Below are 25612 nucleotides of genomic sequence, written 5' to 3' on the forward strand. Positions count from 1 at the left end.
TACCCCCATCTCACACTTACCCCTCCAAGCCGGTTCCAAAGGCTTAGGAGAGAACCTGTCGTCCAGGGCTAGAGGAAGAGGTTCTTTAGACTCCTTCCACTCCTCCCTCACCCCAGGATTCCTCAGAAAGGTGGGAGGGGGGAGGGCGGAAGGCGGCTTCCAGGCATGCCTCTGTGGGAAACGACAGCCCTTCCAGGACAATAAAGAGGAGGAAAGTGGTCTCATAAAAGTCATATTTCTCCAGTTACATCATTAGTTGGCAAATGAAGTGGAGCCGGTGAAAATATGTTTTCTTGAAACAGTTCATCTGTTTCATTTTGGGGAAAAAAATATGACACCATGAGAATTCACTTTTTTTTAAAAAAAAAATGCTTTTTATAATGTATGCATTAAATCCTCGCTCTAAAGTCTTTGGCAGTTCCTAAGTGGTACAATTTATTGAAGCCCTCCTACGTGGCAGGTGGAATTTTACATACATATTACTGGGTAATGAGCACAACAGACTTATAATAAAAATGACATTGACATTTCATGTTAGAGAAGAGGAAAATGAGAATGAGAAATAAGTCTCCCTGATTCTAAAACCATATTCATGCAATATTGTGAAGGCTTCAGAGGATACCTAAAATGCCTTTTGAACTACTTCAAAACTAGAAGTTATTAAGCATCAAATAAAGGAATTTAATGTGTGTGTGTGTGTGTGTGTGTGTGTGTGTGTGGCAGGGGGGGATGGTGGTAGTTGCTCTGGGCTTGTCAATGTGGCTAACATGATAAGGGGACAGAGTATTTGCAAGAGGAAATGTTTCTATGTCCCTCTGATAACAGCAGCAAGCTCAACAGGCTTCCTTTCCCCGGAGGACAGTGTTTAGCCTGTTAGTTAATTAATTTTAATTACTGACATAATTAAAAGCATAGGGTGAGGGATAGCTTAGCGGTTATGTGACTGAGCCTTCTTTGAAATCACCAGCTCAGTCTGAGATCTCACTCCTTAAGAAATTCTTCTTTGGAAAAGGAATGCATTTCTGTTACTAGCCAGTTTCCCAGACTTGGATGCCAGGGGCGCTCTCTGATTTCATCAAGGCCTTTTTATCTTTACAGTACTTTAACTCCCTATGTCCTATTTGGGCCAAAGACTCTGGGAAGGCTTACAGCTTGAGGAACCCACCTCACCGAGCGGCGGCAACTCCGAGCCTGCTACAGTGCCTGGCACGTAGTATGCTCCTGGCGAATTTTTCGTGAGTGTATTTGGTAGAATGGTGGGTTAATAATTAACCTAAAGTGAACATTGAAAATAATCCCAAAGGACACCCCAGAGATAGAAAATTTTTCCATCTTCTCTATAAGATTTTAACTGAATTTGGCCCATTAGTGATGAGTTTAAAACTTGGCAAGCTTCTCAGTCCATATTATGGACCGACAAAAGTCTCTCTCCACTGATTTACTTGTGGAGAAAAAATGTCAATGGTTCTAAAATAGAGAGAATCATTAACTAAGAATCCTTCTTAAAATGGTCTGCCCCCCAAAAGGAGCCTAATCCAAATATCTGAGCCTCGGATTCGTAAGCATTCCACCAGCCTCTGTTACTCCCAACTTACTGAAAACCAGGAAGAGCTGAGGCCAGTTCTCATGGTCTTGGAAAGAGAAGTGCCCCCTCTTCTCTCGAATGATCTTTCTTTCACGGGAGGCAGGTCAAAAGAGATAATGAAGTGCATGGGCCTTGGCATAAGACAAGATGGGATCTAGACCTAGCAGTGCTCTGACCTTGAGAAAGAGCCATATAAGGCCCATAAGCAAGGAGGGAGGCAGGACCAGAGTGAGCAGAAAGCTAAGTGACCACAGAGGCAGGGACCAGAGTAGTGTGGCCAGGACCAAGGAACGCTGCAGACTCCAGAAGCCGCAAGACACAAGGAAGGGGTTTTCCTCGGGAGAATTCCAAAGAAACCAGCTCTTAAGAAACCTCTTAAGACTCATTTTGTAGTGTGTCCGCCAGAACTATACCAAACCTGTGTTGTCTAAAGCCACTAAGTTTGTGATAACGTGTTACAGCAGCAATAAGAAACTCATATTACTTATGTAAACTAAAAAGGTTCTTGGGAGTCTTTATGGAAAAATTAGTTTGATTGACATCTCCTAACCTCAATTTTCTGCTGTCATTCTTCCTGCAAAAGCAAGAGTCTTCATCCTCCTCCTCGTCCTTGGTTATAGTATCCATTCAGAGGAAACTATAATGGAAAAGTTAATTATAATAAATAGTGGGAATAATATTATTTGCAAGTGAACTGCTTGCTCTCTGCTTTTCTTCCCCATAAACTTTAGGATTAAGATTTCTAATCTAACTATGTTGCATTAGCAACAAGCGTATCATAGACATAATTCATTGCAGGCCATCGTTTTTCTAGTTTGCATTATCAAGGAAAGTGGGGGAGAATGCGAGGATTTCAAATATCTGCTGATGATAGTCAATGTTTCCTCAGAGGGGATCATCAGTGTGGTGAGAGGCTGTCCTTGACGTCATCAGTATTTCTTCGGTACCCACTCAAATAATTGCGAGCGGGGAAGGGAAGCTGTCCGTCAGATCACACTCCAGTTGTGGACTGTGTGAAATGTGTTCTAGTCCCTCTTCTTGATCCTGCCCCACGATAAAATGGATGCATGCCGCCTGCGACAGCAAATAGGAAAGCAAATCCCTACATGTGTTGAAATGCATCTACAATAACCAAAGTGGCTCCAGGAAGCAAATAGATCTGCGTGTCATCACCAGCTAGAACGGCCTAGCTTCACTAATTTAACAACCCTAACTGACATTTCGAGCGCCTCCCAGCGCCGAGTATCTCCTGTTTGCCTCTAGACCCCCCACACCCTATGCTGGGCTCCAGGAGGCTGACTCCAGTGACTGCCGCAAAGGCTTCCTCCCGCACGCCACCTGCTCCATTGTGGTTTCTGGAAGCTCTGCCCCACATGCTGGTAAGTCATTCATTTATTACGCTCTCCTCCAAGGTGAGTGTGCGTTTTTTGCCCAACTTGCACAATCATTTCATTCAGTTTCTTAGTCATATTTGAAGCGATTCCATCAGAATCTATTCTATTTGAAATCTATTGTTCTGCGGGGTCTAGACTGAAGCTATTTTAATATTTATTTGGCTACATTGGCCCTTGACATTTTTCAATAAATAAGTAATCTCTCCTAAGCTTTATCCTACAGAGCTCTAGAGTCTCAGCTGAGACGTTTTCTCGAGGTTTTCACAGATGCAAAACTCGTCTTCAAGAGAAATTTAGACCTACAGGGAAAGGGAATAACTTCTTTTGGGAGCGAATAACAGTGAGGCTTCTGTATTTTTCCAAGACAATAGCAACAGTCTTGACAGTAAAGCGTGACATAAAAAGCATTTGAATCTCTTTAAATAGCAAGTACCCCATTCAGTCACTAAAGAACTTAACCATAAAATGACTCTGATCTAGCAAAAATGTGCCAACTTTTCGTCCAACGTTCAGATCCATCCACCTCCATACACAGAACTATGTTTCATTTCATTCTATGGATATAAAATTGTCTCTACACATTTCCCTACCAAAGGTGTTTAATTGCATTGTTTTATTATGACCACAAGGGATATCTTTGTACACATTTCTTGCACATATGTGTGCTAGGCAAGTATTAAGGCAAATACTAAAGGTATTACGTTTCACTTCTGTTTGCCTATGAATTGCGAAATCACTTTTGAGTGTATTCAGCAGTATTCATTTTAAAGTGAAATAGAATAGAAAATAAATGCAATGTATATAGGAAGAGTATTATTTTACAAGACTGTTTTGGGGTGTGTGTGTATGGATACGTATGTAGCTGTGTACATTGTGTGTATCATAGATTAAAACATTTTTCTTATAATAGGTACAGTCAAATATTTGAAAACTCTACCATGATATAGACACAGAAGCAGAATTTCCATATCAGAGAATATGCGTTATTTCCAACCTGAGTTGCTATTTACAATCCAGTTGATGAATACATTTATGCATCTATCGGAATGTAAATTCCTTTTTCTATCTTTGAAGTTTGATGTCATGACTTCCTCTCCAATCTGATGGATTTTAAATATCTTAATGTTTTAATCTGATTTTTCTCTGATCCTTTAGTGAGGCTGAGGTTTTCACTTGTGAATTGCCTATTACTATTATTTTTTTGATTTGCACCAATTCTTAATATATTCTGGATATTAACCCTTGTCTCTTCAGAAGTTGTAAATATTTTTTTCTTTTAACTTTGTGGGTTATTTAGTCATATAGAAGGGAAATTAAAATTTAGATGTAGTCTATATATCACTCTTCTTTTTTTAAAAAAATAATTTGTAATGTTCACTTCTTGTCTGAAACATCTATCTATCCTTCAAGGTCATGAGAATATTCTCCCAATATCACTTTATAATCGTTTTAAAGTTCTGCTTTTTTTTTTCATTTAGTTCTTCAATTCATTTGAAATTTGTTTTTGGTATGGTGAGAAGAAAATAACCTAATTATATTTTCTTTGATACAGGAACCCAATCACTCCCATATCGACATTGAATAGTTAGTTCTTTTCCCACTGATCTGTCAGGCCATCTTTTAAAAAGTGCCGAATTGTTTTCTAGGCTTGGTCTATGTTCTATCGATTGCTTGTCTTTTGCTGTACCAATACCATACCATCAGAAGTTTCGATATCTGATAGTTCAAGTCCCTTCTGCTTGCTCTTAATTTTCAAGATGGTCTTGATTATTCGTCAATCTTTCCTTTTCCATATGAGTAACAGAATTATTTTGTCAGGCTGTATGTTGAAATTTTGTTCGAGCTATGTTCTACCTTGTTCTATCTGAACTCATTAGGATTTTAATCAACACAGCCTCCGACTGTCAACATCTCTGCTGAAACCACCTCAGCCAAAACGAATGCCTCCACCACTGGGGGCCCCAGCAGAAGAGAGCCGACGTATCACACGTATGGCCTGCGCCTCGCTCCCGCCCCCCAAATTCCATCTGTATCTGACAGAACTAATTTGCACCTAGGAGCCTAGCTACCAGGGACTTGGGAAATGTACATTTTAGCTTTAAAGCATCTGTAGTAGAGTAGCAAACAGTGGATTTCAAACTATGGGCTGTAACCTATTAGCACGTCATGAAATCAATTCAGTGGGTCATACATGGCATTTAAAAAACAAAACAGAACAGAATGTAAGCTATCAATGTGCCTAGCAAGGATAAGTATTTTTTCATAAAAATTTTGTAAATATATACACACGTACATATACAAATGTTTTAAAAATAGACATGTGTAACATGATGTTTTGGTCAACGATGGTGGTCCCATAAAAGTATAATGGAGGTAAAAATTCCTATTGCCTAGTGAAATTGTAGCCATCAATAGATAGAAACGTTCATTGTGCATTATTTGCTTACGAGCAAATCTATGATGAAAAACAGAAACAAACCAAGCAAACCACCATGGACATATTTCTGAGAAGAGCGATACCTTCTCATGAAGAGCCTCAGGAGGGTCCTTCAGGAGGTGTTACAGAAGAAGGCATCGTTATCACAGGAGGTGACAGCTCCATGCATGTTATTGCCCCTGAAGGCCTTCTAGTGGGACAAGCTGTGTAGGTAGAAGACAGTGATATTGATAATCTAGACCCTGTGTAGACCTAGGCTTATGTGTGTGTTTACATCCTAGCTTTTAACGAAAAATGTTTAGAAGGTAAAAAATAAATAAATAAATTTAATAGAACAAACATACAGAATAAGGAAATAAAGGCAATCTGTGTGCAGCTGTACAATGTGTATTTTAAGCTAAGTGCTATTAGAAAAGAGTCAAAAAGTTTTAAAAAATTAAAAGTTTAAAAGTAAAAAAGTTACAGTAGGCTAAGGTTAATTATTGAAGAAAAATATTTTTTATAAGTTTAGTGTAGCCCAAGTGTACAGTGCTTACGAAGTCTGCAGCAGTGGACGGCATGGCCCAGGCCTTCACGGTCACTCCCCACTCACCCACACACTCGGCCCTGCAAGCTCTTGGCATGGCACGTACCCTATACGGGTGCACCATTTTTTTTATCTTTTATGCTGTATTTTTTACATCCCTTTTCTATGGTTAGGTGTGTCTAGATACACAACTACTTACCACTGATTTACAATGGCCTAATGCTTCCAGGCTTGTAGCCTAGGAGCAGGAGGCTGTCCCACACGGCTGGGTGTAGTAGGCTGTATCATCTGGGTTTGTGTAAGTGCACTTGATGTTTGCACAATGACAAGTGTGGGTGTGTGTGCGTGCGCGCGTACGTGTGTATTTGTAAGTTGAGAGAGAAAGAGTGAAGACATATACATTAAAAGCATTTCTTATTGTGGGTCATGATCAAAAACTTTGAAGGCCAAGGTACCAAGATGATCAAGAGACACTATGTGCCAATCTACCCATAAGTACCACAATATCCCTTATTTTGCTAAGGAATTTTCCTTTTATTTCTCATCTGCTAATAGCTTTTATTTTGAATAGGTGTTGAATTTTGCCAAATACTCTTAATGTATCTATTCAGGTAATCATAAGGTCTTTCTCCTTCAGTGTACTACATTGTAGACAAATTTTCCAATAATGCATTATCTTTGCATTTTTCTATTTCTAAAAATAAATTTTTATAGTTATCTATTTGGTCCATGACTCTCTAACTTTGCTGTAGCCCATCCCATATACCACTAATAATTTCTGGCAGATTCTGTATTTGCCTAATTTGTCAAAGATGATACTGTATATCCTGATACATTCTGTAAGAACAAAAGGAAGGGCCTATATTTTGTGATTCTTTACTAAATTCATAAGAAGCTAAAATACCTACATTTTATTTAGTTAAAAGAATCCATTATAGATACCTTTCCATATAAGAATCAATGATCTAATAAGAATTTATAATGAAGGAGCAAGTCCTATTGAAAACCTGTATTTTAATTCTGATATAACGGTGACAATTATTTCAATGTTTTTGTAAAGAACATAAATCTATTAAAAGGTTCTCTTGTCAATTCGACCTCCACAAAAATACCTGTCCAGATTATATTCACTTAAGCACTGCCTGGAAACTTTCTTTTGCTTCTTGCTTACTTGGTTTATTTTATTCACTCATTTTTAAATACTAGGGAATGTCTATATTGCTTGAAAGCAGCCACATTACAAAACTGCATTTACAACGGGCAGCAGTTTTCACTCACCAAATCGGGAAACTACAACACAGTTTCTTTCAATGTGTCCATGTGGCACCAAGGTTCTGCTACGAAATTTTGGACCCTGGAAACCCTGGCGTTTCTTAGGTGTCTTGCAATTTTCTTGCTGCTTTTCGGGGGAAAAGAAATTTAATTTTGAACACGAAAATATAATCATGTGCACAAACAAAATATGTTAGCTAAGAATTAAAAGCCTTCTAATAACTTAATCTCCACAAGCATATACATGTGCACATTCTCTATAATCACTGTTCTTTAACAGTTAATGGCAAAAAGAAAACAATGTTCTTATACAAGGCGGTGGAAGGAAAAAAACAGCAATTATTAAACTTTGCAAAAGACCATCTAGAAACAAACGAAATTGAACGACACATCCGACATGGGCAGCTGATAGCCTGCCTCGCCTTACTAAGCAACATGTGTTCAAACTGTGTGTCCCTCCCTTCCTTCCTCCACCCCACAGCTGGGAACAGAGGGTACCCAGGGACAGAACTCACGGAGTCCTTATTTATTTAGCCAGGGGCAGAGGAAATCCCAGCATCAACAGAGATGGATACCCAGCTCATCTTCAGACAGAACAAAGACACGGCACTAGTTGTCTCTGGGTGCTGGGCCTATGGGTGGTAAACTGTTTAACTTCTAGTTTCCAGATTTTCTGTAATGGGATGTGTCACTCTTACAACACAGAGAGAGCTCTGACCAGCCCCGGATCGCATGTGCGTTAGCTCACTGTTTCATCTGAATGCCCCAGCCGCTGAGGAGCTGTTAGTGCCCTTAAGTTCCTCCTTTCCTCCTCCCTTGGCAGTGGGCGGGGTCTGCCTGTTCCAGAGAAAGACAAGCAGGATTCCACAGCGTAGGCGGTTTGGGTCAGATCCGCCTGGGCTTTACGAATATGATACTGGGAGGAGCTCTAAATGTCCTGGATGGCTAGAAACGATGCTACGTTCTAGTCCTTACTACATCTAGGCCCATGTTCTGTACACAGCAGAGAGAAATAAAAAGCAGTAGAGACGGCCCCTATCGGTGGAGAGCATGATACATAATCATGGGCATAAAGAACATAAAAATACTTCACATACAAAGGTACAGACTGATACAGGGCAAATAAGGAGACGACGTGGGGAAGATGGGGGGAAGGGGGGAGGTACCGGAGCCCGCTGGGGGTGATGCCTCCAAGATTTCCGAAGCGGTCACTGTGGGTCACTGTGGCGTCTTTTCATTACCACTAATGCATTTTCTTTTTCTCTTAAGAGGTTAGGAGGAGCGGAAATTCTGAAAACACAGAAATTTTCCTAGTTGGGAAAGTGACATAAAGCGATGCTGCCCAGGCTCACTGACTCCAGTTTGAGATGACATTCAGGCTTCTTGGGGAAATAGATATTTTCGGCACATGATTTTAGGACACTTAAGTATGATTTTGATTTATTTGAAAGTCGGTAGGTCTTAGCGAGAAATCAAAATCTCCTATGAAATTCTTGTGCCTTCCATTTCACTAAACAGGCAGGGGCTGATCTCGGGAGAGCTCAAATTCTTAAATGTCGCCTAAGTCCCACATTGCACAACACCGAAAACAAATCAAATACAAAATTGTGGAAAATAATTTTCTTTTCTTCTTTCTTGAAAATGCCACCTCCCCCCCGCCCCACCGCCTCCTTTTAACATCCAAGGCTCACCAAGTCCCTTTTTAACTGCTCTCCACCTTTATAAAACATAATCATTTGGGGGGGGGCATAATTTTGAAGTTAATGCTGGTACTCGAATCTGAGACAGAAATTTTTCTAGAGGTGTGCCAAGAGGGAACTGAAGAAATTATGCAATCTGAGCTGACAGAGACTCGCAGCCACGCCTGACTCTGAGCCGGTCACTCTGGTGCAGTTGGCTTTTCCCAGAGAATCATCTGTGGGACTAAAGGCACAAAGAGCTCAAGCCGGCTGTGAGGCCAGGGACTAAGCTGAGGACCCAACTTCTTTCATCAGTTAGAGTCAAGCCAGAGGGAGGGCCTCGGGCCACGTAGGCCACGTAGGTCAACATACGAACAGCGGCCTGTCTCAGAAGGTTCCTGGTGAGGAGCAACTCTTACGGGTGGACGTCAAATGCATACGGAGGTGAATCTTAAGGACTGAAAGATTCAGTCTTAAAGGTGTTCGTCTTATCCCACTAAAATCGTGAAAACGAAATCTCGCATATCTGCTTTAGGTCGTGATGGAGGAAAAGCAACATGATTAAACTTCTGGAAACAAATCGGCCGGCCACTCTGGCTTGTGGAGTTGAGTTGTCTCACCCGAGGTCATGATTCCGAGCTAAACCTGAATACTGGACAAATTAACTATTCCCTCAATGCAGTGATGGCCTCTCCCGTGAACTAAATCTCTCCCCCAACTTGTTCTGGGCCTGAAAAATCATCGGTCCACGCTGAGTCCCTTCTATGCGAGTCCAAGCCTATCTCCTCTGATGCGTGAAGTTTCCCAGGAGAAGCTGCCTCAAGCAGAGGCGCCACGGACGACCCGCCTGTGACAGGGGCCCGGGGCTCTTCACTTGATCATCTGGGTCTCTTCGTCGGCATCGTAAAACTCTTCCTCTTCCTCGCTCTCACTCCCTACGTGCTCCTTGTCCACAGACTGAAACGGGAAGGAGAAAAGGGGGTGAAAGGGTAGCGTGGCATTTCGGAAACGAAAATTACCATCCGACATTCAGCCGACAGATGCGGTTTTACGACATCTAAGACTTAGCTCCGAAGGTGTCCTGAGAAAGCTAATGAGTCGTTGAGCACCTTTCGTTCTCGGAGAATCAGCTGCTGTTAGATCCCACCTTTGACTTCCAGCAGTTTTGCTCGGTTCTATTTAATCTAACCAGATACGCTCCCCACATCCCCCCTAAAACCCATCATTATCCAAGTGGCAAATCTCAATGATTAAGACAAACACTGCCATACCTGTGGGGTGTCCAGGGTCTGTAATGACAGAGCTTCCTCCCCCAGCCTCCGGTAGGAATACCCCTGAAGGTCAGAAACCGTCTCCAGCAGCGGACTGTTAAGGGTTTCTGGCAGGAGCAGACTCAGGAGGCCGGAGACCAGGCCCGTGGCGCCAAAGACGATGAAGGGTAAAGACCGCTGCACGTATTTCTGCGGGCGGGGGGTGGAGTGGAAACAGGACGCAGCATTAGTTTCCTCGGGGGTGACATCGGCCGTCTCATGACCGAGCGACCGCCCCGTTTGCTACCCAGTTCACGCCTTCCCACTGGAATACACTGTAAGCCACTTCTTTCCCCATCAAGAACTGTCCTGAGGATTCAGAGTGATCCTCGGACCCGCAGAGATAGGAGCGAGTAAATAAAACATGACGAGCTTTAAAGTCCTCAACCCTGGAACTGGCCACGATTTGCTTAGCACCACCAAGGAGAGGCACCGGGGTTAAAGGTACAAACACCCCAAAAAGAACAAGAGCCGAAAGAACCCCCCACACACGCAGGGCTGGACACTTCCTGGACTGAACATGGCAGAGGGTCAGAGATACAAGCACTCACTTCCAAGACGAAGAAGATGTGCTCAGGAAAATTTAAACAGTTTCTTTAAACACAAACAGGTTCAAAGATAACAACACAGGAGAAACAAACAAACAAAAAAGGTCCCTGCAGGACGTTGCCCCGGGGCCTTTCCCAGCTGACTGACAGCTCTGAATTCCTGCACTGCAGCTGCTCAGTGTTATCATCCAGTCTGGGCTTCCGAGTTCTGGGGGGAGAGCCGCAGCTGGCGAGGCTGTCCCCTCGGGTAGTATTTGGCTGATTTTTCAAAAGTGAAGAGATGATGGAAGAGGAGGAGGAGGAGGAGGAGAATGAATGACCTCTGGACACCTGCATGCAAATGCATGCTCAGTGCTGAGGGTGTGGGTTTTTTTTTTTTAATCATTTTTTTTTTAATTTTTCAATTAGAGTTGGCATACAATATTATATCAACTTCGGGTGTACGATATGGTGATTAGACATTTATACAACTTAGGAAGTCATCACCTTGATGAGTCTAGTACCCATCTGACACCATACACGGTAATTACAATATTATTGACTATCTTCCCTATGCTGTATTTCCCATTCCCTACCCCCTCCCATCTGGCAACCATTCAAATGTTCTCTGTGTTTCTTTTTCTTTTATTTATTTCATTCTTTAGAGTCCACAGGTAACTGAAATCATAGGACGTTTGCCTTTTTCTGTCTGACTCACTCCACTCAGCACGAAACCCTCTAGGTCCATCTATGTTGTTGCAGATGGCAAGACTCCACTCTTTTTTATGGCTGAGTAGTATTCCACTGTATATATGTACCACCTCTTCTTGATCCATTCGTCCATTGATGGACGCCCAGGTTGTCTCCAGATCCTGGTTATTGTAAATAATGCTGCAATAAACCTATGAATTCACATGTCCCTTTGAAGTGGTGTTTTGGGTTTCTTTGGATAAATACCCAAAGTGGGATTACGGGGTCCGTCTTTGTGCCTTTTTTTTTTTTTTAAAGCCTGTTTTTCCTGGTATAAGTATTGCTACCTCAGTTTTTTTTTTCCTTCATTTTCATTTTCATGAAATATCTTTTTCCAGCCCTTTACTTTCAGCCTGTGTGTGTCTTTCGATCTGAAGTGAGTCTCTTGTAGGAAGCATATGTAAGGGTCTTATTTTCTTATCCATTCAGCCTGTGGGTGTTGAATCAAAGGGGGCACAGCACTTCTGCCTCTTCCCAACTTAGCTGGGATCAACAGAGACACAGTGCTGGGCATTATGACATTCTGGGACACCACCCAGAGGTGGGTGTCTTTAACGAAAGCCTCCTCATGTCAGACACATTTTGCAGAATGGAATGTGACTCCTTCGTAAGAAGGGTCTTGTAACCTAAGATTAAGCATGAGACATGGAGAGAGATAGAAAAAGGATGTGTGTTGCGACTAAAAAAAAAGAAAAGAAAAGAAAAAAAGAAAGAAAGAAAAAAGCTACCTGTGGCATTTCAGAGATACCTGTACCAGGAAGAAGGGAGTAAAGTCGCCTGAGTAATGAACAGTTGTCTGCGGAACAGGTACAAAGCGCCACACCAAATCTAGTCACCCCTCGATGACTCTGGGCTGGGAAGCCATAGGTCAGACCAAGCAGAGACACGTGTGGGGCTCCGCGGCTCTGTCCCAGAACCCGGACATTTCAGGACTGGAAGGATCATAGGGCTGTCATTTAAGTCCCGCCCCTTTGACTATAAAATTTAGAAAACGGCAAAAAGTATTAATAAACACACCGCTAGGTCTATTTCCCTTTGACTGTTCTTTTCCCAGTGTTGTGCCTTGGGAGAGGTATTTAGCCTCTTTCTACCGTGTCCTCATCTTTCATACAGGGCAACAACATCCCGGACCTCACACGGTTGCTATAAAGAGAGCACGGGATGACGTCTGTGAGGAGCTTAGCGCGGTGCCCGGCACACAGCAGAAGCTTAATAATATTTCACTAACTGACCAACTCGTGCATGGGGACAGAAAGGGGGCAACCAGGCATTAATTAACCCTCGATGAATACAGATGAGCGAAAAAATCAGAGCCATGGGGGGGGGGGGTGAAGCATCCCTGGGCAGAGTCCACCCCCCAGACTGGTACTAACCTAAGAGGATCCTTAATCTGAAAGGCACAGGTTCTACTCGAAAAGCACAAGCATTTCCAAAGCAGAGAAGCAAGAGAAAAACTCGGAGGTACAAACCAACCAGGGAGGGGACGAAGGGGGCGATAATCCCGCCGACTCGGGAGAACATGGAACAAGTCCCCAGCCCAACATTCCTGAAAAGCAAGAGAAAAAGTTAAAGAAAAATCAGTGAGTTCTGGGGGGACCATTTCAAGACCCTGGGGGGCAGAATGATATATCCTACAGAGCAGTGCTTCCTACAAGAACATTCTGTGATGTTTCAAATGTTCTGCGATTGTGCTGTCCAACGTGAAAGCCACTGCAGACCAGATGCACGCAGCTGCTGAGCCCTCGACGTGTGACTAAGAATGAGGAAATGAATCTGTAACTTATCTCAATGAATTTAAATTGAAATGGTCACACGAGGCTCGCAACTGCCGTCCTGGACGGTGCAGTTCAGAGCGCGTGGACGTCTCTGTCCAGCGTCCCCCGGGTTTGTGTCTTCGTAGGTCTCCCGTCAGTTAGCGCGGCCATAGAACACCAGGGCTTTGCAGTCCGAAACGTCTGCCCGTTCATTTAAGCTTGACTAATAACGCGCTGAGGGTCAGGCCCGTGAACAGGGGCCGCCTGAACACCTCCTTCTTGGGGAGCGTGGCGAGCGAGGTGTGGAGGGCGTGAGAATGGTTAACGGGTATGGGCGGGGTGACCAGATGTCACCCCGACGTTCCAGCCAACTGCTGTTGATGCCCACATTCCTCTCAAGCGCCTCCCCACTGGTCATCCTAGTTTCAGGGCCAGAAGCCAGAGCAGGTAGGTGACAGGCACAATCAGGAACGACGGGCCAATCGCAGACGACCTGACCTCTTACTGGGAAACGGCGGAGAACCACTGGGCTTCCCGCACGAGGAGTAGACAGGGGGTCTGTCTGGAATGAGCCTGCAAACACTGGAAAAGCGCTGAGCGAGGGACGGCCCAGCCCTCAGAGGCAGTGCGGTGAATCCCCGCCCCTCACGCCGGGCTGTTTTTTGTTTTCGGACCTATTTTAGGAGGGGAGACTTAGGGTGGAGTATATTCTTTTCAATATAAGCAGGTCTTATTCATTAAAACCACCTTTAATAACTATGGAAATCCAATATTCACTTATTACCATGAATTATCTTCTTCAAAATGTGTATGTTTTGTGCTAAAATGCAGGCTCTGTGAGAACAGGGACCTTGTCCCTTTGTCTCTCATGTGCCGGACCCAGGATGGGTGACGGAATAAATGAAGTCCACCAAATTAAACAACATCCAAGCACTATTTGGGGGACAGGACATGTTTGGTGCAGAGTTACTTCCCTCACGATTCACATGTGGGAATCTGGCTCAAGATGAAGCCGCATTTTCCTCGGCCAGAGGAAAATGGGCAAAGAGCGGTCTACACAGACAGTTTTCTGAGCTTACTCTGCTCGCTGAATTGCTGCTGGCCGCACGACCTCTGCTCCATACCTCTGCTGCTGCAAGCAACCACGACAACAGGAAGGGGAAGGCGGAGTGTCGGAGGCGTACCTGACGACCGTCGGGTAGAGCTCGGAGGTGTAGATGTAAACGACGTTAAAGGCCGCACTGATGGTCAGCTTCCCCAGCAGGGACAAGGAACGGCTGTTCACCACGGCGAGCGCACCTGTGTCTGGGGAGGACACATGCGGCACCGGTGAGGTCCTTACTGGAGCAAATCTTTTTCCAATGACGCATGTAATTCTGAGGGAGGCACGTGATGCTGATCTCAAACAGCCAAGAGGGACTGTAACTGCGTACACGCTCGGAACACTTAGTAATCGCACCCGACACGTGTGGGAATATTTTCTGAGTGATCTGGCTGTCCCCGTGAAATCCCACTGAGCGGTGGCCACCACGTGTGATTAAGCCCACGCTCACGCCTGATGACGCAGGCCCCCGAAGGCTTCTGCGCTGGGGAAAAGGGAGCTTCGGCGAAATCGTAGGTTTCGTCTCCCGAGGGTGCTACTTGCCTCACCTTTCTCCCCGACCTCACTCAACATCGCTGATGCGTCCTGGCTTGTGAGAAAGTTGTCTGATAGATGGCGTGCAGAGGTGAGGGCCAGGAAAACCCCCACCCGCGTTCCATCGCACAGAGGAGGAACGGCCCATGACATTACTGCCCGAAGGCATGGAGCGTTCACGTTCCTGAAGAGCAAGGCTGAAATACGGAACTACTTTTAATCCTGCCTCCTCCCCAACGTATTTGACTTACTAACGGATAATGGTATTTTAGTTTCCTAATGCAACGTTTTTATGTAAAACGCAAAAACACACTCTATGCCCACTCATTTCCCTATCAAAAATATTATCAATTATCCTGTGGTTCTTTCCTTATTGACATCATTCCCTTTCGAACATTTTTAATGCCTTCAATTACTCACTAGCCTTCAAAATAACCTTCCAAATAACGATTTTCATCTTCTGAGAAAAGAATTCTCATCGACTCTGCTGTATTTTCCCCCCTCGAGACCAAGCATCTCCATCCAGTGAGAGGCCGACGCTCCGCCCCCTCCCACGCACCTGCCCCTAACTCGCCACCACCTGGCTCCCGACGCCACCCAGTCCGGAAACTCCTACTCTTAAAGGTCAACAGCGATGTCCTGATCCTCGAAGCAATTGCCTCTCATTCTCCTTGACATTTCTCCAAATGGAACAAGCTGGTCCCCTCCTCGGGACTCGTCGCACGGCGCACACGAACCGCTCTTCCCTGAAATAACTCCAACGCAGCCGCCGCCCCTTCCTCTGACCACCCCTGCCCCGCTCCCCGGCCGCTCAGCCGGCCCACTTGACACTGTCTCACGTTGGCTGACTTCCCACCTAGTCTGTCCACGATACACTCGGAGTTACCTGAAGCCGAGTCCTGTCTGTATCCGAGTCCCTCACGGTACCTCCCAGGGAGTACCCAGTACTCGCTGAATATTTATCAAACAAATGAGGAGGAAGACAGCCATCAGGATTAACTGAACGAGAAGGATCTATGTTCATGCTCTCTCACCTTCTGAGGAGAGAGGAATGATACACTCCAGTCTCAAAGTTTCACCTTCTCTGCTTGACAATAAAATAAAATCTTTGTTGACTTTAAAGACGGCGTCCTGAACACAACAGCCCGGGCACCACCGAACATGACCATCTGGGCCTTTCTCCTCCCTGCCGGGCTATTTGGAAGAAGATGCTAGAGATTTTAAGTATTGACTATGTTATTTTAAACTATGAGGTGCTTCTGAAAAAAATACACACACACACACACACACACACACACACACACACACACTAAACCTGCCTTTCAGCATTTACCCTGTTCTTATTTAGTTTTAGCTTTTATATTTAGGTCTACCGTCAATTTCAAGTTAATTACTGCATATGATATGACATGCAGGTTAAAGTTAAATTTTTAACATATGGATATCCAATTATTCCAGCACCATTTGTTGAAAAGATTATTTTTCTCTCGTAGTATTGACTTATCTTTGTTAAAAACAAATTGATCATGTGCATTTTTCTCTATGTATGTTATGCCTGAATAAAACATTTTAAAAAGGTGAGTAAAAATCTCAGCTCCCCTCAAAAAATAAAATAAAAATCAACGGGCCATATAGGTGGGTCTATTTCATACTCGATTCTTTTATATTATCTATACAACTATTTCTATGCCAATATCAGACTGTTTTGATTAAGGTAACTTTGTAGTAAGTTTTAAAATCAGGTAAGGTAAGTCCTACAACTTTGTTTTTCTTCATGAAAACTATTTTGGATATTCTAGATCCTTTGTATTTCTACAAAATTTTAGGTATTAACTTGTCGATATCTATCAACAAGAAGAAGCCTGCTGGAAATTTTGTTCGGATTGTGCTGAAGATTGGTCATCCTGGGGAAAATAGATACCTTAAACAATATTTTCTGATCCTTGAGCATGGTGATCTTTTCATTTATTTTATTATTACCACTAAGTCATTTATTTGATCTTTAATTTGCCTCATCAATGCTTTATATTTTATAGTTATCTATAAGTCTTACACATATTTTATAAAATGTATCCTTAAATATTGCATATTTTTAATTTTATTAAAAAGATTATTGCTTTATTTAAATTTTAGTTATTTGTTGCTAATATACAGAAATAAAATTGTGTCACATGACTCTGCTAAACACATTTCCTAATTCTAGTAGATTTTTGTATATTCCTTAGGATTTTTAATGGAGACAATCATAAATCATAAGCTTAATTAGTTAGGATCCTTCGAGGAAGGATAGAGGACTGATAAAATGTATGATGACCAAGCTGTGGAAAAACTTAGTGGTCACCTGCTAACATTATCCCTGAGGGAGACTATTCAGTTGGAAGTCGACGAGTGGACAAATATGGACTGGACAGAGCACTTTCTCGAATAAGTGCTGAGAAATATTAAACAATCCACCTTCCTGCTGTCTGCCTGTCTCTTTTAGAGTTAAACTTCTCTGTCTGTGCCTCAGACACAGAGAACCATAGTCACACATTGATGCTAAAAAAGAGCTGGTAGGTAGAGCGGCACCTGAGTGGGCAGAAAGGAGAGAGTAAATGCATATTTGGTGGGGAAAACGAGCATAAGATGCTGTGAGAAAATGAGTGGTCTCCGAGCTCACACAAGATGCTGACAGAATTTTTCAAACTGGGCCTTGTTTTTAGTACGTATTTATCCATAACACGTAGCTTCAAGCTCGGAACTTTGAAAAAACTGAGATTTCAAAAAAAAAAAAAAAAAGCCATCAACATATTTTAAAGAGTAAATATAAAAAGGTTCAAAAAAAGTGTAAAGAGCAAATTTTTGAGCTCAAAAAAAGAGGAGATTCAGGAATAGCTAGAGGACCCTCTGCAAGTATAGCAAGAATTATGCAAAAAAAAAAAAAATTAAAGGGTGACCATCTGTTCTCTGTCTCTGGCGATGAATAAGATGAAAGGAAATGCACTCAGTTGTGGTGGAAAAGGATCGTGCTAACATTCTAATGGTTATCAAAAATAGAAACAATTTGCTAAGGGATATCACAGAATTTATTTCCCTGGAAATCTTCAAAAATCGACTAGACGCCTACTTTCCGAGTGTAACAGAGGTCTCGTGTTCTCAAGGCACGTCTGTGGAGTGTGTAAGACTCCGTGCTGTTCTGTTCCTTACACTCTGCTGTGCTGTGGTCCACAAAAGGGCACGGGGCACAAAGAGCCCGACCTGCTCCCTCAGAACAGGCTGGACGTGAGCGGAGTGAGTCCCGTCTAGATCTGCTTCACTTAGGTCTCTGTAGGAAGGGCCGTGTGCGGAGTCCTAGGCTGTGGGTTCCTTGGACTGTACAGTAAGTGGAAAGAGGAAAGACATCGATTGCCTGGCTTGCGCAGGTGTGACAGGGTACAGGTATGTTTATAGCGACAACAAAAAGTTTTTCTCTTTAAGGTGACATACGGAGCACTGGGCTATTATAAGTAGACGACGACTGAATCTCCAAGTCATCTGTGAAAAGCAAAATCTGCTAAACCTAAAGCTACAATGACCGGAAGCCTATTGGTGTCCTGTCCCAGACAAACAGACCCGGGCACTTGGTCCTACAAGCCCACGACGGGGCAGCCGCTGAGGAGTTCCTCCTTCCTGGCACCAGCAGAGACGACAATTTGCCTAGAGAACCATAAATACCCAAACTAACTAAATTCTCTAGTTTCCACAATTCCATGAAAATCACAATGAGATAGTTCTAAATACTGGGTAAAATCCCAACAAGTGAACAAACTGCGCCCTACCCAGATCCAAGGCACAGAACCGCGGGCAGCGACCGACAGCATGGCAGGTATACCAGAGGGCTGCAGAACCAGACCACGCGGCCTCCGCGTCTTCACTGAGACGCCGGCACCGCTGAATCTCAGGGAGGAGCAATCGCCATTAACATGTGATAAAAACTCTGACAGGAATAAGTTCTTCAGCTGCACTTCCGGTAGTTTTCGAAACTTGATGTTCAGCTACCTCACGATGATCCCTACGTGAAGTACAAGCCCCGTGACGGAGCTCTATCAAAACTGAAAAGCCCCCCCGCCCCAAACAGGGCTGGTGTTGAACCGTGGACCTCCGCAGCAGAGCATGTGGCATAACTCACTCCTCACTGCTGAAAATCACTGCCAACGCCACCGTTCCCGATGCGATCGATAGCGGGCAGGCCTCGGGCGCGCTGGTCCAAAAAACAGGAGAGACCCAGCACTATCCACGGAGTTTCCATAGAGGGGCGGATAAGGTTTGATGAGGATGCCAAAAGGGCCCTTTTTTGAAGCTGTGCATGCATAGCCAAGTTATAAATATATAAATATGCCAAAGTTTCCTAAAGATGTTTCATTCACACTTTATGTAAGACCACGAAGATGTCAATCACCACCGATGATGAAAAGTCTTATTGTTGCTGTTATTGCCGCTGGGAATTCTGATATATTAGGAACATCAAGGGGTGCCAAAGCCACCTTTGACGACCGATGACTCTGATCCCCTATGCCGCGGTTGGCAGGAATGACAAGTGCAATCTGCGGCCCTGGATGGAGTTTCTTTCTGTGCAGAACTGAACGGTCCTCATCATCATCAAATAAACAACTCTAACAGCCCTGGCGCTGCAGCCCAGACACCCCAGATGGTAGCTTAATCGCCTGAAAGAATTAATAGTGCACCTCTAAGCACATTATTCACCCGGAGAACAGTTTAGGCAATGGGAAGAATCTGGCCCATTATACCCCACACAATTGCTAAATAATATGCAATCATAGGAGTGAAGCATGGCATATGGTAATCTCGCCACGATATTGAGATTCATTGTAATAAAAGTGCTGCTCAAAACCCTTACGGAGAAATTCGAAAGGCATACCTTTCTTTTCTGGAAGAAACATTACAATAAGACAAGCCAGCCCTCCCAGGCACAGAAATGCCGCTAACGTCCGCTTCCGACCAAACCTAAATAATAGAAAGAAATTACACGTTTCTCTCGAGAATCTTATAAATTCATTTGCTTCTCCCCTCGAACCATCCTTTTTAAATGTCCTCAGTTTCATTATGCACGTTCATCTTTTCTTAAGGAGTGGGTGGCAAATGTGACTGCCCAGGACATAAAATAAATAAGCATCATAAAACTAAAGGAAACTTGCTGGATGGCAGCATTAAATGATGTCTGCAGGGGAAAAAAGAACCATCCCATTTCTGTGAGTATTTACTACGTTCTAGCCTGCTTTAGATGCTTTCTCTCCATTATCGTACTTAATCCTAATAATAAACCAAAAGGCGTGTACTGTTACATTCTCCATCTTCCAGAGAATGAAACTGAAACGTAGAGAAGGAAGTCTTCTAGCTCACGTTAATTTTGGGTTCCTTGAATCTTGAGCAGTTAAAAACTTTAACACTGTAAAACAAGCCTTCTCTTAAAAACACGAACAGAAAAATGTTCCCGTTAGGTCAGAATTCAGTGAAATTCATCGCACTCTTTACTGGGAGAAGCCATTTTCAAATCAGAGCTGCAGACTCAGAAGAGACGCACGGACACCGGGCAGCCTCCCTCTCCAGCGCCTGCCACTCTCTAGGTCCCCTGCTAGCAACTTCGATACCACCTGTAATATCTATGACGGTTTTGCCAGGGGGATTTTAAAGCCTCTCGTGTAAGGATGAGTATTTAGGGGCTTAGGGAGAGAGCTTGTCACAGTCATAAGACTGAAACGTGGCTGAGACTAGGCTTGAATTCAGGTCTGCTTGGTTCCGGAGGCGGCGTCCCTTCCTTCCCTCCGCTTCAGATTTTAATTCTGACTCTGGTGGGAGTGGCGGGGAGATGGGAGACGGACTTGAGTCTGCAGGTCATTTTGCGCAATTTAACAGCATCGAATGCCTTGTGCGCGACGGGGCCCAGGCCAGGCAGGCACTGGGGCTGCAAAGACATGTGTATAGGATCCCCCCATGGACAGTGTCCTCATAACACGTCGGGGGCCTCAGAGGTGTGCGCGGGAAGCGAAGGCAGCACAGAGGAGGGGCGTCTGGACCCTGGGGATGCTGGGGACAGGGTTCGGAATAGGCTGCCTAACCCAGCTCTCAGACCCTGACGAGGGTCCAGGGTCCGTGTAACCACTACCAGAGGGGTCAGCAGACGCGACTGGGACCAAGCCCCAGAGAAAGCCCTCCAGCTGAACAGAATCTAAACCAAGCCTTCGAACTGTGCTAAACTCGGTGTGTGTGACAGCAGCCAGCTCCGCACACGACGCTGAAGGAATGCCGACTTCCGGAGGGCAGGAAACGGCTGGCCCGGCGGAGTCCTGGCTCACGCAGGACAGGGTTTTCAGCTGCCCCGGGTCAGGGCTCGATCACAGGAGGGTCTGAGGAAACTGAGGAAAGGGCGCTCTACAAAAGAACTTGACAAAGGCGTTTCTAACCTGTGCCCGCTGACAGCGAGCAGCGGAACAGGATATGTTCTTCCCGTCGGCAAAGTCGAGTGGGCCTCAAGAAGCAAGAAATGTCTTTTTCGTTCCTCCAGTTCCTGCCCTGTGTAAATAGTTCTAAATGACAGTGCTTGGGTTCTAGCTACATAGTGCCAATACTCTCATCTGCTGGGAGGAAGGAATTACACACAGATGACTCAAAAACCTTCAGGTCGTAATGCCTTTCAATACTGGGTTGAAACCCTACAGAAAAACTCGTAAATATGAAACCCAAGAAATAGTGTATTAAAAAATGAATTCGAACTGTGTTTGGTCTGAAAAGAATTCTAATCGCTGTGGAGTCATTAGCAGACACTGCATGCAGACAAGACAGTGACATTTAGGCATTTACACGTGAGTGTGTGTGTGTGTGTGTGTGTGTACATACGCTTCAATATTCACCCATACTCACCATTTTTGGTTAACCAAGTAGATGCACAGGGGGTACGATGGAATCTCTATGAGGCCAGACAGGGCCAGGTTGGCATAAATATTTCCGCCCAGATCTCCTGCACTCAGAGTCAGGCCGTAATACACCAAGCTGCACACGAACCTAGGATTGGGGGTTAAAGGCAAGAAGGACAATAGACAAAGCACATCAGAATTTGCCAGAGAAGATTCGAATACTGATCTGATGGGGCATGATCTGTCTCAAGCAACAAGCTTGACCCTCCCACTGACACTTTTATCTTAATCTACATTCCTGTAGTAGGGAAAACAAAAAAACAAAAAAATAAGGGGGCCTTGGGAATCGTTTCTCTAGATGCCAGATGAAGCCAGTGAGTGGCCAGCTGCCGAAGAGAAAAGACTTGGTGTATGCTTTCGTCAAGCATTTCTGCATCTGACAGAAGACCACGAATGGCTCTACTCTTGCTTTATTTGACACTATTTATAGAATGCTTGCCTTAGGCAACTGTTGTGATATTGTCTAAAGAACCCTAGAAAAGAACTCCCACGGAGAAAGCCAACTGCGGTTGGTGTTGAGAACAGGAGCTGACTAGGGACCGTCCGTGGGTCACCTGCCTGCAGGCCAGAAATGACCGGCACTCCATCCCCCAACGGGTTCTTGACCCCATCCAGCATTCGGCAGGTGCACACGCTGCAGACACCCAGAAGGGGAAAGAAAAGACAGGGCAATGGTGGAGGCAGAGTCTCCGGACAAGCATCTGGGAACGGCCTCCGGAACAGCCATCACGTATTTACGCACGCCGTTCCTGCACACTCGGGGGGGGGGGCACCCCCCAGGTGGCAGGCACCGTGCCCGGCACCGAGCCCGCCTCCCACCGTCCGGGAACTGAGGAGCCCAGGAGCGAAGCCGAACCCAGCGCCATCCTGAAGCTTCAAGTCAGAGCTCACTCAGACAGAGCAAAGGGGATAAATAATAGCGACTTCTGTGTCTAGGAAACTGATTAAAAACAAAACAAAATAGAACAGGATAAACAAATGAAAATAAGACCACTTACTGTTTGTTTTAGCTTTATGTATGAGATCACTAACATATAAAACTGCTCTCTTTTATTCCCACATGAAAATGTGGGTTTCCATGTAGCCTTCATGGCAAATACACATCAACCACAGCACAACAGTCCTTTGCCCAGTCGAAAGGGTGTCCACACCCAGCCCGGGACCAAACAACACCTATGGCGCCCCAGCAGGACACGCAATGCTAAGACACGTGTGAGCTTCACAAACTGCACATGCTGGCCACATCCATTTCTCCCCTTCCCATAACTTCATCCTTCAAAGGGAATCACCCTGAACCATTCAATGAAACGTACATTAATGCTGAGAACATGGCGAGAGGCAAGTTAGAATAAGCTAACCTTGAAAACCAGGTTCAGGGAGTACCAATCCACTCGCCACGCCACACTCCCAGGAATCCGTCTGTCCCGGGAATGATGACGTTCAGCGCCCCCCGGTGGGTGGGTAGTGGTAATGCACACGGAATGCAGCCAGGGCCTCGCAAGGTGCTGCCCAACTGCTTGATGCCAGACTCAAAGGCAGGCATTTTAAAGTCCTCTCCAGGAACTCTTCTGTTTCTGCTACACTTGCCTGTTTTCCATTTTTGGGGGAGGGGGGCAGGTAGGAGGCAGGGGGCACTTAAATATTTACATCAAGCACCTCAAGTTCGGTAAACCTCTGTGCCAGGTACCATCATCATCACCTCCTCCTTGAGAGGGAAGATGAGGAAACAGAGGGAGCGCAAAGCCAGGCACTAAGGGAGGGGGCGGATCGGGTGCAGCTTGCTCTAGTTAAAACAGCCTCACGATGACAATAAGTGGAGAACTTCAGATTATCAGTAGGGCTTTAGCAATCTGCGCCGAAGATCAGCCAGAACCCAGTAGCTATAATTACCAGATGAACATGAGGGTCAGGGTGTGCCCCAAGAGGATCCGGTACCGGAACAGGTCCAGGAAACTTCCAGTCTCCCGGCAGCTCCTGGTGGCCGGCTGCGTCAGTGAGAATGTACACTTGAGCTTGCGGTTCCTCTTGGCGATGAGGTACAGAGCAGCCTCCGCCTCACTCAGTCGACCCTGGGAGTATAACCAACGAGGTGATTCAGGAATGAATCTGAAAGAGACGTCATTAAAGGCTGTATGTTCGCACAGGTCCACGTGCACAGGAAGGGTACGACTCGCCTACACACTATGCGATTCCCTCGCCCCAAGTGAGTTCCACGCTAGGTCTTAAGCCTCATTCTCCCAATGGCACGGGGGGAGAGAGGGGGCTTTCCACAGCATGCCAGCGATAACTGGGGTCTCCTTTATGGATGGAAACCAAGAACGCGCTTCCAAAATAACATTAAAAAAGGTAAACGGTATGCATTTACTTTTAAGCAAATGCTAACATATGAGTGATAAGTTCGGTCTACTATACCAAATAATATACAAATCCTTCATAAAGCGCAGGTCAGAGATATGGCTCTACATCACAGCCAAGTGTTGTTAGAATAATACAGCAGAGAGAGTCAGGTTTTTAAGTTCTCAAAAAGCCTCATAAAATAAAAATCTTTATCTCGTCAGAAAAAAATAATTTTTAAAAAAGTGCTTTTAATGTAATTAATAATGTTATTAAGTTTACATAGGGTTTATCACATACTAGCTACTTTTGAGTATTTCATGCTTCAAAAGACTGGAATCAGCTGACATACTTGCTTTAATACATTCTGACAATATTTTCTGATCTCCTAAGACATTAAAGAATAAAAGTTACTTTCCGGTTAACTTCATTACAATACAACAGTAACTTTCTACTACAACTACAAAGTATTATTGAAGACTTATATTGCAACTGATAGCTCTCAATAGTTCTAAGATTTAGATATTACATATCTCTTCTCCTCTTCACAGATCTATATCGCTTTTATCTTTCAAAGACAAAACTGTGGTAGGAACGTGGAAGCCTCATTTACTGTACACGAGATCAAGTACCTTTGGATCTAAGGCCTAAAATGAAACTTGTATAAATAATACTGGCTATTTAGGGAGCTTTTTAGAATTCGCCATGCCTTTAAGTAAGTGAATTGGCTACAAACATCACAGAATTTGGGGCTTCATGGCGAGCCAGTCCGTCAGTAACCATTTACTGAGCACCCCGTTTTGGATGAGATGTGTAATCGGTACCAAGACGAAAGGAAATGGAAACCAGAGGCAGGACTTGCCCGGGAGTTTTGCTCCTGGGGGGAGACTATTCATGCACAACATTTAATTGTCAACAAAAGCAGGAACAGAGGCCTTTTACAACATCCTGAAAAACCCCTTACTTTACTTCCTCGTTGCCATTTGATTATTACTTACACACAAGTAAATAAGCAAGCAGAATACTGTTCTGTTGGAAGTTAAGTCTGCCTATCATCCATTGGATCAGCTGGCTTTGTCTCACAGGGCCGTATGTATGAGGTACTACGGCAACTACCTAATTAAGTCTAACCACAAATAAAAAGAATAAAGGAAGACTATTGGGATAAGGATAGATAGTATACTTAGAACAGAAAAATACATGAAATACTAACAAAAAATACATGATAATGACAATTAAAACTGAAGAGGACTGGGAGGAGTGATAAGCAACCAGCAAGGAAAGAGCCAAAAGAGTCAGTCTTTGGGTAATTAAGTCATTTCGTCCTTCCCTTAAACTTCTCTGTGTTTTCAGAATTGTTTATAAGCAATTAACATTACTTTTAAAACTTTATAAATCATTTCTAAAGATGACAGTTGAGAAATATTCAGGCTTTGGAAATTTAACTCTTGAGCTAAT

At 44.2% G+C, this 25612-nt stretch overlaps 2 protein-coding genes across 5 annotated transcripts in view; both read right to left on the reverse strand.

Annotated features, from left to right (window-relative positions):
• The window catches only part of MAB21L3 (mab-21 like 3), a 103580-nt gene extending 98088 nt beyond the window's left edge, over nt 1–5492 (reverse strand). The window contains exons 1-2 of the mRNA XM_036235045.1: nt 2136–5492; nt 21–307 (exon numbers count right to left, since the gene is read on the reverse strand). The gene's annotated coding sequence lies outside the window, so the exon portion shown is untranslated. The remainder of the gene's footprint in view (nt 1–20; nt 308–2135) is intronic.
• Nucleotides 5493–6939: 1447 nt separating this feature from the next.
• The window catches only part of SLC22A15 (solute carrier family 22 member 15), a 52903-nt gene continuing 34230 nt past the window's right edge, over nt 6940–25612 (reverse strand). For 3 of the 4 annotated variants that reach the window (XM_016124343.2, XM_036235041.1, XM_036235042.1), the window contains 7 exons: nt 23711–23926; nt 21768–21908; nt 19768–19853; nt 14419–14539; nt 12954–13026; nt 10165–10353; nt 6940–9850 (listed from right to left, as the gene is read on the reverse strand). In XM_016124343.2, the coding sequence (XP_015979829.2) occupies nt 9764–9850; nt 10165–10353; nt 12954–13026; nt 14419–14539; nt 19768–19853; nt 21768–21908; nt 23711–23926 (913 nt within the window). In that variant the 3' untranslated portion in view covers nt 6940–9763. Of the gene's footprint in view, nt 9851–10164; nt 10354–12949; nt 13027–14418; nt 14540–19767; nt 19854–21767; nt 21909–23710; nt 23927–25612 lie in introns of all 4 variants that reach the window. The other variant, XR_004955252.1, reaches the window with a different exon arrangement.

This window comes from Rousettus aegyptiacus, unplaced genomic scaffold, assembly GCF_014176215.1.
Source record: "Rousettus aegyptiacus isolate mRouAeg1 unplaced genomic scaffold, mRouAeg1.p scaffold_m13_p_17, whole genome shotgun sequence".
Taxonomy (NCBI): domain Eukaryota; kingdom Metazoa; phylum Chordata; class Mammalia; order Chiroptera; family Pteropodidae; genus Rousettus; species Rousettus aegyptiacus.